This window comes from Sus scrofa, chromosome X (genome assembly GCF_000003025.6).
Source record: "Sus scrofa isolate TJ Tabasco breed Duroc chromosome X, Sscrofa11.1, whole genome shotgun sequence".
NCBI lineage: Eukaryota > Metazoa > Chordata > Mammalia > Artiodactyla > Suidae > Sus > Sus scrofa.
In genome coordinates this window covers 11,102,019-11,114,717 of record NC_010461.5, presented here as the reverse complement: position 1 = coordinate 11,114,717, position 12,699 = coordinate 11,102,019, and the positions used below count along the sequence as shown (strand labels likewise).

Below are 12,699 nucleotides of genomic sequence, written 5' to 3'. Positions count from 1 at the left end.
CCCACAGGCTTAATTAATGTAAGTGTAAGTGTAACCTACCTTTAAAGTTTGGCCTGATTCTTGCATCATATCCTGATGTCCTTCCCATTAATTTGTCCAAGAAATCTGAAGGAGATAGGGTCTGCGAAGGTTGTTTTCCAGACCTGGAGTCATGGTCTTTGCACAGAGCCACCCTAAACACATCATTAACTCTTTTAGCAACAATTCCATTCTTATAACTTCAGAACTAATGCTCACAAAATGTTGACATCAAGTTTTGTAAACATATTTGATATGTTAGTAAGAAAAAGAAAATTATAAACTCTTTGGTCAACTTCCGAACTTGTACATGATCTAGAGTTAAGTGATGAGAGGTATAAATCATGAGTCATATCTCCTAAGTTTCCTGAGTTACCAAACTGCCATAAAATGTTGAAGATGATACAACATGCATAGCTTTAGGTTGTAGGTTTTACAGCTATGTAGTTAAACCAGTTTCTTTCTGGAGTCATCAGAGAAATGAAGAAGATAATTTCTAAAATGTATGTGATTGTCTTAAAATTATTTCCCCATGACTTTTAAAATATTCTTCCAGCATTTCAGCCCTTAATATAAGTCCTCTACTTTTATATAATATACTAAGATGGACAGAACAAAGTAAACCATGAACTAATTACCCCATTGCTTATTTTCTCAGCTGCTAGATTCTATTCCAGCTGTCAGCTATAAGTAATTTTTAGTGTGTTATCTAAAACAAAATCTTCACTTGGAAATTTAACTTTATTCTAATATAGGTCAACAATGAGCATATCTAACTTCTATTACTTTATCAGTTGTTATTTATACATTAACATTTAAATTGTTAACTCTCCAATAAAGTACATAAAAAAAGAACTTCTAAATCATTTTGTCTTTTGCATTATCAAAACCACTAAATGATAATTGGAAAATTTCTCAGATTTTTTCATTTTCATTAAAGGGTTTATAAAAAGAACATATTTGGTTTGTAGTGAAATGAATTCTTTTACAGTATATGGTGGCTGAATGAATGTTGATTTCTTCCCTAAAGTATATATCTTATGAGCTTTATTTTCAGTAATTTAACACATAATTTTATTAATTCTTATCACCAAGAAAATACTACATTCTTGCTGGTTTTTAAAAGAAGTGCAAAGATGATATAAACATTTGATAAGAGTTAAAAATTGATACAATCACCTAGAAATACTCACATTCCCATAGGCAGATTCATCTGATTAAACAAGTATTATTTAATTATGATGGTGATGGTGGTGGTGATGAAGATGGTGATGATAAAACCCAGCCTACAATTTTTCTTAACCATAGTAGGAGGTGTGAACCTGAAAGGAACATAGTGGGTTTTCCCAGTACTCATAGCATTATTGCTATATGTTCCATTTCTCTTGGTTCTGTGAAAAAATATCAAAATTTGGTGAAAATTAAATGAAGAGTGCTACACTTTGTTGTATGAACATCTATCTCTATCCTATCTTAAAACCTCTTAGCCATGAGGATGGCTATTTCACTTACTGGTAATGATCTGATATTTTGAGATATCAATAGATGATTTTTAAATTAAGTAGAAAATGCAAGCATACAAATAATGATTTCTCACTTATTTTAATTATGCATAGTCCATTTCTCACACATGCATAAGTACAAAGATGTCATATTAATTCAGTTTTGATAGGCAGTAAATTTCCACATATATTAAACCATAGAATATAGTGGTAAAATGATATTTTTAAATGTTTTTGATCTTTGAAGAAATTTCCTGAATTGTTCTCATAATATGTATCTAGTTGCTGAAATATAATAGAAGTCCCAAGTTGGCTAAGAATTTGGGTCCTTTTATATTTTATATAAAATAATCATGCTCCTGGCAAATTAATTCAATCATTCCCACCATATGAAAAACACTGCATTCAATAATCTCTTTAAACTACTTCCAGAAGAATTTGAAGGCCACCCCCCCAAAAAACCCCACCATTATATAGAAATGTAAAGAGAATGCAACTCATCAGAGTATCTTACTTAATATCACATTGGCTGTGATAAGGTGTTGAAATGCATCATAAAACTTGCTTTTGCAAAAATTTACCACCTTCCAACCATAATTAAGCTTTTTAAAAGAACAAAAGAAATCTAACTCTCCTTTATAAAATTAAAATAATATGGTTTGGGACATAGTAAAATAGATAAAAATTTCATGACACGTTTTCTTTCAAGCAGTTTACATGTGGAAAATATTAGCATGCAAAGTCGTTTCACCTACCTGAAGTGGTTTGTCTCTAAGAAAAATGCAAACAAGGCTGTCAAAATGTTCACTAGCTGCCGGTTCATTCCTGTATCTGTGATGCTTGTGGAAAATATTCCCGAAATGATTCCAGAAAGAAGCTAGGACAAAGTATCTATTTATCGTCCAGACTCAAAATCTGGCAGGAGTCTAGTTTCCTTGAAAATCAAAAAGAGATTTGGGTTTGTACAGTTTGCTGAGAAAAAACAAAAAGTGCCAGTACTAGGCATCATGGTCACGTCAACCCGGGGCTTTGGACCATCAGTTAACCCAGGAAAGACAAAGCCTTAGAACTGATGGATCCCCCAGCTGCTTTTCCTGAATAATAAAAATGCTGCTATCTTAATCGCATTACCAGGCAAAGGGGGCTGGTGACAATGCCATGCTGGAAGTCGAGTTGCTGTGGCTTTTGTTTTTTGTCCTATTTAGCGAATCTCTTTTCTCTAGAAAATGTTCTCTTTTTAAAAGAAGTTGTAAATGAGAGAGAAGAAAGGACTCTGCCTGCTAGAGTAGATAGGGAGAAAAGGGCAAAATTGCTGAGATCCTGTGCTGGAATGAGGGCTACAGAAAGAGACTGAGACGTGATCTTACCCAGCCTATAAATTTCAGCACTCGGACAGCTCCTAGCTCTGAAGTGCGCATGTTTCCTTTTTCAGTCGCTTGGGGCGGGGGTCGGGGAGAGGCATTCCAGAGCGGATATGCCTACGATTTTGAGACTGGCCGGTTCAGCAAAGGGGTGCTGAAGCAGGTGCGGTGATGACCAGCGAAAAGCAGAGGTCAGGGTAGATAGGGTGAAGGAGGCTAGGGTCTGAGCTGCTGGAAATGCAAGTCTGTCTGTGGGTGGGCGGGACGGGAGTTTGAAGCAGAAAAAAGAAGGGAATAATGTCCAGACTTGGGAAAAGAAAATTGGAGGAGGCAGAGAACATGATCTGGAGTAGTGAAATTATAATAGAGGAGTGGGTAGTCTACTCCTTATCGCTGGATCCTGAAAGCCAAAGAAGAATCCTGTGCTGAAAGGGGAGGGGACATTTCCTTGGCACAGAGAAGCCCATATGCAGAAAATGGTTCATGAGGATCAATCATTAATGTAGAAGACCTTCCTTTCCCCTTGAGTATTTTCGTTTGATTTTAGCCGCCTGTTCTTAAAGGACCTCTCTGCTTCTTTACTAGGGAAAGCCCCTTCGCTGAGTTTTCCTTAGTGGCTCAAAATCCTTGGGCATCCTCTTCAAGTCACGGATTTGTAGAGGAGAAAAAATACAGTGGGCCGGCAGGGGGCAGTAGCAATCTTTTTCTGCCCTGGTTAAAGGTTAGAGTAAGGCTCCGAGTAAAAGCTGGAGCACAGAAGGGTGAGACCTCGGGTTTAGTTTCATTTGCCCATTCCAGATGTTAATCACCAGGGAGGGTCTTGTAATAAAGTGGAAACGTTCTCCTAAATTGGCTAAAGTGACAGAAAATAGTGAAAGTTTGTAAATCCTGTACAAAAGCACAACAGGTAACCTTGCTATCTCAAATTAAACTTACAAATATTGTTATTAATAAAAAAGGAGGCAGCATAAATAGTTCAGTGTAAGTAATTATCAGCTTCCGGCAAGGGGAAATGAAAAATGCATGTTCTGCCATGAGCTGGGTGAGTAACCTACTTTTTGTCTGTAAAATATACCTTATTCATCACCTTGGCACGCCACTGCAGGTCTTAATTTTAAAACACAATAAAATGATTAATCTTTAGTCCATAAATGACTAATACACCCTTGGATAAGTTTAAATATCATAACATAGTAACATAGAATTCTGTTTGTAACAAGTAGGTTCTGAGGGGAAAATGCATGTTCTTTTTACCTTTTAATGTTAACATAAATCACCCGAGGAGAGGATCTTGTTGAAATGCAGATTCTGATCTGAGGTGGTGCCTGAGATTCTGCATTTCTAACAGCTGAGGTTGATGCTGCGGGTCCACTGATCACCCTTTGAGTAGCAATGGTCTCTATGCCCTTTTATCAGATTTCTATCCTTCCATGATAGTGAGAGTATAGGAGCTTTCTACAGATGAAAAGCAGCAGTGCCAGGCATTCTGCTTGCATACAAAATCAATTCTTTGGAAGTGTTCTCTTAACTCTCAAAGCCCAGAGAAAGGGATTCCATTTAAAAGGAAAACAATATAGTGTAGTGGGAGACCTCCCTGGACTGCAGTTTTAAATCTGTTTGCTTCCAAATTCATCCACATGGAAACTCTAGACCTGGTTTTATCCCTGCCATCCTGACCCCCAAAATAAAAGCAATTCCTGGAAATATATTTCTTCACTTGGTGCTATGGAAAAATCATACAAGATTTTTGTTGATGCTCAGGATTCTTTCCAAAAGAGAAAAATGATATGTAAAATATCTGAAAATGATTTGTTTTAAAAATTTTTGAGGCTGTGATGATACTTCAAGTAATATAGTCTTTGCAAGTACTTTCTTTCAACAGCAGAGTTTTGTTCTTATCCAAGAGTAGGGTGAGTAGGGAAACCTGTGACAAAGGGAGACTCTGGCCAGCAGCGTGAAGTCAGCACATGTATTATTTTAGAGTTGGAAGGAACTTTAGGGAGGATCTAGTATAACCTCATCTTGCTTCTCTGCTCTTCTCAGTTTGGATTCCAGCTTTGTCAATCTACAGAAACAGCTCTCACTAAGTCTTCTAGTGGATTTCTTGGAATTAAACCTGAGGAATGTTTTTCTGTTGTCATCTTACTTGACATTTTCATGGCACTTCGCATCATCGATCTCTTCCCTTCTTTTTAATAAATTTATTTTATTGTGGTAAGAACACTTGAAGTCTACTCTCTCAACAGATTTTTAAGTGTAAAATATAATGTCATTAACTCTAGGCTCAATATTGTACAGTGCATCTCTAGAATGTATTCATCTTGTATCACTGAAACTATACCCAGTGATTAGCAGCTCCTCGTTTCCCCCCTCCTTAGTCCCTAGCAGCCACCGTTCTGCTCTCTGGAAGTGCTTTCTTGACCCTGTGACACAATGCACTTCTGGCTTGCCTCCTATTCAGTCTCCTTGGCAGGCATATATCCTCCTTTACCTGGCTTTAAGAGGTAAATTGGATTTTCTAGAAGTCTATATGCTAGACCCTCTTATCTTCTTACACTGCACTTTCATCAACAGTATTATACACATCTATAACTTGCATTTTCCTTTTATGCAGTTTATACACAAATAAATATTTCTAGCCAAACCTGCACATGCAGTTGCTTCTTAAACAACTCCTGTTGAATAGCTCAAATGCTCCACAAGATCCACATATCAAAAGCAAACTTTTTTTTTTTTTTTTGCTTTTTATGGCCGCACCCATAGCATATGGAAGTTCCCAGGCCTAGGGGTCGAATTGGAGCTACAGCTGCCAGCCTAAACCACAGCCATAGTAACATGGGCTCTGAGGTTCGTCTGTGACCTACACCACAGCTCACAGCAATGCCAGATCCCTGACCCACTAAGCGAGGCCAGGGATCAAACCCAAATCCTCATGGATCCTAGTTAGATGTGTTTCTGCTGCGCCACAATGGGAAGTCCTCAAAAGCAAATTTTTAATAGTTCAAATCCTTTTTCTATTCTACTGTTCCTGTTTCATTGTCACCAACCAAAAGCCAAAGCATCAACTTTTAAGACTCCCTCTCTATCACCTTTCATATACATTTTTTTACCAAGCTCTATTGGTTTTCCTCTCAAATATTTCCCGAGTCTGTACACTTCTCTCCCTCTCAACCTCCATGGCCCTCATTGAGCTATCGTTCTCTCTTGGTTGTATTGCAGCAATAGTAACCTTACTACTTTCCCTGGACCAACACCAGATCCTCCTCTATCTCATTCTTAAACTACATCCAGAATGGTTGTTCACAAATCAAAGTCTGATTGTGTCATATCCTATGATTAACGTGATGAGTCTCCATTGAGATTTGGGTAGAATGAGAAAACTACTTAAAAGCTTTAGAGTCTGGCCCACGTATATAATTGTCCTTCATCTCATTACTTCTCCTCTAGCCATATTGGTTTTTTGTTAGTCCCTCATTCTTACAATATTTCTTGATCCTTGAGAGTGCCATGCCTCCCATTTTTGTCTTGTTAACATCAGCTTACTTTTCAATCCTCTGCTCAAGTGGTATTTCCTCAAGAAGGACTTCCCTGACCCTCATGACTTCATCAGTTCACCCTGGTACAGGCTCTCTTAGTACTCCACAACTTTGATTCAAAGAGCTTGTTACCGCTGCATGTATACATGTGTATGATTAATTGCTCAGGTAATGTGCATTATAACAGACAGAGATAGCATCGGTTTTTCTCCACCATTGAATATCCATACGTTCAATATTAATGACAGTAATCATAATGGTATTGATGGTGATTAGAATATGTAATTTTTAAAATACACCCAGAAGTACTGCTTAAAGAAAACAATATACTACTATGAATCTGATGTCCTTAATTCAGATACTACCTCTAACACGGATCAGTTATATGACCTTTGCCAAGTCATTTAATACCACTGATTGTTATAATATTAAAATGTAGATGATGATATTGCTACATAAAATATGGACTACTCTGGAAGGTCTTATGAAAACAGCTAACTATGTGTTTTAGTCTCTTATTCTCAGTTCTTAGCATCTACTGACTACTAAAATTCATGTTTTCACTCTGTCCCTTAGTTTCACTTTCAAGAACAGTAAACCTAAGAGCTTGGAAAAGTTCTTATTTGCAATGCAATGGAATCATGAAGCGAACTCCACCTATGCTTCTAATTCACTAAATTACAGCTGGTTAAGGCGTGGGGCACCCTTATTTTCTGCTCATCTTAGAGAAATGAGACAATTCTGACGCATCCTATAACATCACAAGGACCAGTACGCAGTATTTGGCCTATGTGAAGCTATGTATTAAAAAAAACTAAATAGATATAAACAAAATAGACATTTCTTATGAACATCAGAATCATTCGAACATCAGCATTATTTACTGACACTGATAAATCTCTAATATATGCAAAATGCTTTATAGTCTTCAAAATACCCATACTATGTGATAGGTAGAAAAATAATTAACCACCATATTTTTTTCCAATGAGGAATTTAAAGTTCATGTAAGTTGATCAATTATCCCAAGTCCACATGGTTATTAAGTAACAAAGTCATACTGTTTTTCCTACCAAGTGAACAAACTTACTTCTGATGGTATGTTTGATATTTTTCAAGTCACTGAAAACCTACTATATACCCACAAGTATTTTTTTAACAACTGTGTTTATGATTCCATTTCAGTAAATACCCCTTTCTTGATGGCATTTTGGTCTCCATTATATTCATGCACACAAATGACAAATGAAAGCCTATTATTAAGAGTCTCAAAGTCAATTTCCTTATGAAAAAGGTTGAAAGATGTCTAATATATCAATATCCTGAATCAGGTCTCCTCATAAACTCTTACAGGTCTTCCTGCAGAGGTAGATGGTCCTCCTTAAATGGAGGACATGCTTTCCTCTATTTGAAAAGTTGAAGTAGAGATCAAGAAAGGACTTTTTAATTTGTAATTAATATCACCTGAGAAGTAGAGGTTAGAAAAAAGTTAGGGCAAGAAGTTGTTTTACCAAAGCTTTAGTTGCTTAAGGATGCTTCTATACAGAGAATAAGGCCAATTTCATCTGGATAAAATGCACCTTTTGAATTTTAAGAGAAATTCTCCTGTCTCCAGCAGACCCTCTTCTCAGTATAGGACCCTAGGTTAAAGATTAGTGATTGCCATTTTTTGGCCATATCTAATATCTCAACGATCAGGTAGAGAGTCTATCTCTTAAATCCTAGATCTCTAAGTGATCACTGCAGAGTCAACAGTTGGCTCTCAGTTTTCATTGCCATTCCCTGGCTCATATGTCTTTTATCTCCTTGCAGTGGTTATATTAGAAATAAAAGGCACACTATAGAGCACACTCCATTGGCTTAAATAAGTTGAGAGGAGGACAGGAATTTTTAAAAAATGGAAGGTAAAAAGTGAAGCATAGTTCCTGCTTGTTTATTTGTGCAGACTGCTACAAGCACTAGGACTGATGAATTTAAAGCTGTTTTCAATAGCCAGCATTGTCCACAGGGCAAAGATGCCTAAAGAGCCTGATGTCACCCTGCTTCTATTCTCTTTAATTTTTTGAAATCTGGCTTGCTTCTCTCTTCTTTATCGTGTGGAATGAATAAAGATGCTCAGCATGTGGAGAGGCAAGCTTCATGGCCATAAAGTGTAAATGTGAAATCAATGTTCTTCCAGGTTCCATGCAGACAATTGGATGTTTGACCAGAACATTTCTGGATTAGATCATTTAGAAGTCAGAAAAATCATTTTAGGATTGGAATTCTTCAGCTTATTAGTGTTCAGTGTTCACAGACCACAAATGTGCCCAGCACTTGAAACAATTTCTATTTCCAGTGATGATTCATACAAGTGATTGCTTCTCTGTTGGCTAATGTGAGAAATGCAACATTTCTTTTCATAAATATCAAGTAGCCAAACAATAATTTGGAGGATAAATCAAATATAATCTCACTTGAATGTACTAGAAAGCTTCCTCCTATGCTACAATTCTCAAAATGAAAATAATGAATAACAATACGATTGACTGCTGCAGTCTCATTTGTCTTAGAATCTCCTAAGTTTGGTTCTGCAGCTGACTTTAAAACTGCCTCAGCATCACCTTCATTATCATGATACTCTTGCTGAAATTTTCTTTGGGAGTGTTCTCAGATTTTCAAGTTTTGTTATTTACTTGATAATGTCTGCTCCCCCCACCCCCATATAAAATGCCTCTTCTTGGTTCAAAGAAGGCCGAAAAGAGGCTGATTTTGAAAGAGTGAATTATTTGAAGTTGAACAATAACAATAGTTTTACTTTTGCAAGGAAGCTAGCACAAGGTAGTTGGAGTTCCACTCATAAAATTCAGTGACTGGCATTTGTATCATTGTTGTGGTAAAGCATCATACAGATGCTAACAGCAAAGTACCTATGTAATCAACAGTCCTGTCAATCAACCAGTCAACAAATATTAACTGAGCATTTACTATATGCAAAGTACTGTGTATTTCTCTGAAGATGAGGCATAGCAATATAAGCTACTGTCTCTGCCTTCTAGGGACTTAGGATTTCAATGTGAAGGTAAGAAAAACAAACGTTATGGAATTGGGACTCTAGGTCAGAGTATTATCTGGAACGATCAGCTTATTGATACCCAAAACTTCAAAATGTGGCATTCACCTATGTATTCTTCACAGTTTAAACTCTGGTTCTTAGCTTGGCAAGTTCCCAAAATTAGTCTTGTCAGTGCCCCAAATATGTCGCTAATAAAGGATGTGACATACTAACTTTATAAGATGTAAGAGCCTGACGTATAAACCAGAATGAAAATAGAGATATTGGGGGGTTCCCGTTGTGATGAAGTAGGTTAAGATCTGATTGCCACAGCTAAGGTCACCGAGGAGGCATGGTTCGATCCCCATCCCTGTGCAGTAAGTTAAAAGGATCCGGCATTGCCATAGCTGTGGCGTAGCTTGCAGCTTGGATTCAGCCTCTGGCCTGGGAACTTCCATATGCCACGGGTGCAGCAATAAAATAAAAAAATAAAAATATCTTTTCAAAAAGATAATACAGCTATTGGGCTACCAAACAGCCCATGCCGGCTGAGCAGTGTGTAAGCTTCTTGGGTCCACTTTGCCTGGGAAGATTTCGTCATGAGCATGAGATTGGACTTATAGGATCTGACTGTATGAAATGTGAAAAAGTTGAGTAGAATATATCTCATATTGACTGATGGAGCTATCCCCAGCTTCTTAATTCCCATTTGTGAAACCAAATATTTGTATTATCTGTTCTTATTAGTCATTCCTTGGTTTGGGATTTGATTTAGCTCTCAGACATCTTTTTTATACTTTATGTCTAATCAACTCCACTGCTAACTATTACCTTACATTGCTTTTGGTAAATGGTCTATTATTAAATATTATATATGTCATAATATGTAAAGTATACATAATGACATATATTATATAAAGCATACATAATGATAAAACACATTTCTATGTAACCACATATGACATAAGACATAGAAAAGAACCAGCACTTTTGAAGCCCCCTGAATACTCATCTACTCGGTCAACATTTTCTTGCTTAGCTTTTTTATTCTAATGCATATATATTGTTTAGTTGCTCATGTTTTAAATGGTACATAAATTCAATGAGATTGTTTTTATTCTATGATTTGCTTGGTCCATATTATATTGTTTTGCACTGTATTATGTTATAATGACTCGTTTGGTCCATAATCTGTTTTTGTACATAGCAAGACGTCATTCATTTTCATACTATGTCGCTCCATTCTCTGAGCATTCCATAATTTATTTATCCATGCCACTGCTGATGAGCTTTTGAGTTGTTTCCAGGTTTTTTTCTATGATAAATAATGCTGCATAATATTCTTGTACATTTCTTCTCCTGTACATGTGCATATTTAGAGAAAGAACTACTGAATCCTAAGGTATACAGTTTTAATATTATTAGATGATGCCAAGTTGTTTCCTACAGTGTTCTAATGACTGACACTTTCACCATAGTGGAGATAAGTTCTAGTTTCTTTATTTACACACCAACAGTTGGCATTATCAGACTTCTTAATTTTTGCCAATCTGAAGAATGTTAAATAGCATAGCATCTCATTGTGGTTTCAGTTTGTATTTACCTAATTACTAATGAGCTTGAGTACCTTTTCAATATGTTTACTGACCATTTGTGTTTTATCTGTGAAACACCTGTTTCTTTTGAAAACTATTCAATTAGGTTATTTTCTTTTCCCTATTTATGTGTAAAAACTATTTTATAGTGATCTTTTGCTAGTTGTCTATTTTACAGATATCTTTTCCCAGTTTGTGGCTTTTCACTTTCTTTATCATATAACTAATGTAAAATTTATTAATTTTCCCTTATGATTTTTGCTGTTTTTGTCTTATAATGTCTGTATCAATATTGCAATTACGAAGATGTATTCCTCTATTCTATTTTTAGTTCCATTCACATTTGAACAATTAGTACCTAGAGCAAATGTTGTCTAATTATCTATGTGACTGTCATGTACTTTTAGTCGTTAGTTGATGTGTGTAGATCATATATGAAGATAGGAACTAGGTGCTATCCTTCTAAGAATTTGAAAATTAAAATGCCCTATGATATCAGCATGGCACATTAGAGCCTAACTTTGCAAAGTCACTTCAAAGAGATAAAATGGCTTGTAATCCAAAAAGATTTAATGGCCGTTCTAGTAATATATGGCTGTATAATAAGCTACTCTCAAACTTTTATGGTTTAGAACAACCGTTCCTATCTTTCAAGGTTCTGTATGTGGAGTGGATTCCTCTAGACATTCTTAGTTGGGATCTTTGAAGTTGGTGTATGGAAGCTCAGGCTTGAGTCATCTGAGGGCTCAACTGAGTCAGACTTCTAGGTAGTTTACTTGCATGATTGGTGCTGATATTGGTTGTTGCATACTAGATGGGAACTCAGCTTGGATAAACCAGAGGACCAACATATGGTCTTTCCCTAGGACTTGGGCTTCGTACACCATGGTACCTGGGTTCTGAGAAGGTGTGTCTCAACAGTGAGCATTCTGAGAGCAAGGAAGATACCACTGCTAGGATTCTTATGATCCAGTCTTGGTGGTCATGCTGTGTCACTTCTGCTGCACTTTACTGGTTACCCATGGCCAGCTCCATTTTAGTATAGAAGGGAACCTCTCTAGGGTGTGAATATTAGAGGCTATGGTTCATTAGACAGCTGTGTCAAAGTATTGTCTGGATTAATTTTGCTCAGAGTGTTGTGTCACCTAATTCAAGTAATAAAGAAGAGTAGATAGACTAAAAAAAAAAAAAAAAAAAAAAAAAACCACCTCTCAAGAAAAAAACACCTAAAATTCATGGGTAAAAATCTGTTTTTAAGAGAAAAGTTGAATTGACCATGGACTGAAAAATTCTGAGACCCAAAACAAGAGAGCATGAGTCCAGATTGAAGTTCAAATGCTAAAGACAAGAGTAACCCCAGAATATCCCTTACATCCTCCCCCATCCCCTTCTCCTCTTCCTTCTTCTTCCTCTTCTTCCTCCTCTTCATCTTCTTCTTTTCTCTCTCTCTCTCCCCCTTTCCCCACCCTACTCTCCCTCTCCCCTTAACTCCCTTCTCAGAGACCAAGATGCTTGAATCAGCTCACTTTATATAAGAATGTTAAGGGACAGGAGTTTCTGCTGTAGCAGAGTGGATTAAGAATCCAACTGCAGTGGCTTGGGTTGCTGCTGAGGTGCAGGTTCGAGCCCTGGCCCAGAGCAGAGAGTTAAAGG

At 36.8% G+C, this 12,699-nt stretch overlaps 1 protein-coding gene across 4 annotated transcripts in view; it reads right to left on the bottom strand.

Moving 5' to 3' along the window:
* The window catches only part of GLRA2 (glycine receptor alpha 2), a 176,842-nt gene extending 173,779 nt beyond the window's left edge, over positions 1–3,063 (bottom strand). The window contains exons 1-2 of one of the 4 annotated variants that reach the window (XM_021080515.1): positions 2,276–3,063; positions 40–173 (exon numbers count right to left, since the gene is read on the bottom strand). In XM_021080515.1, coding sequence (XP_020936174.1) covers positions 40–173; positions 2,276–2,343 — 202 coding nt within the window. In that variant the 5' untranslated portion in view covers positions 2,344–3,063. Of the gene's footprint in view, positions 1–39; positions 174–1,211; positions 2,169–2,275 lie in introns of those variants that run through there. The other 3 variants (XM_013985912.2, XM_021080517.1, XM_021080516.1) reach the window with 3 other exon arrangements.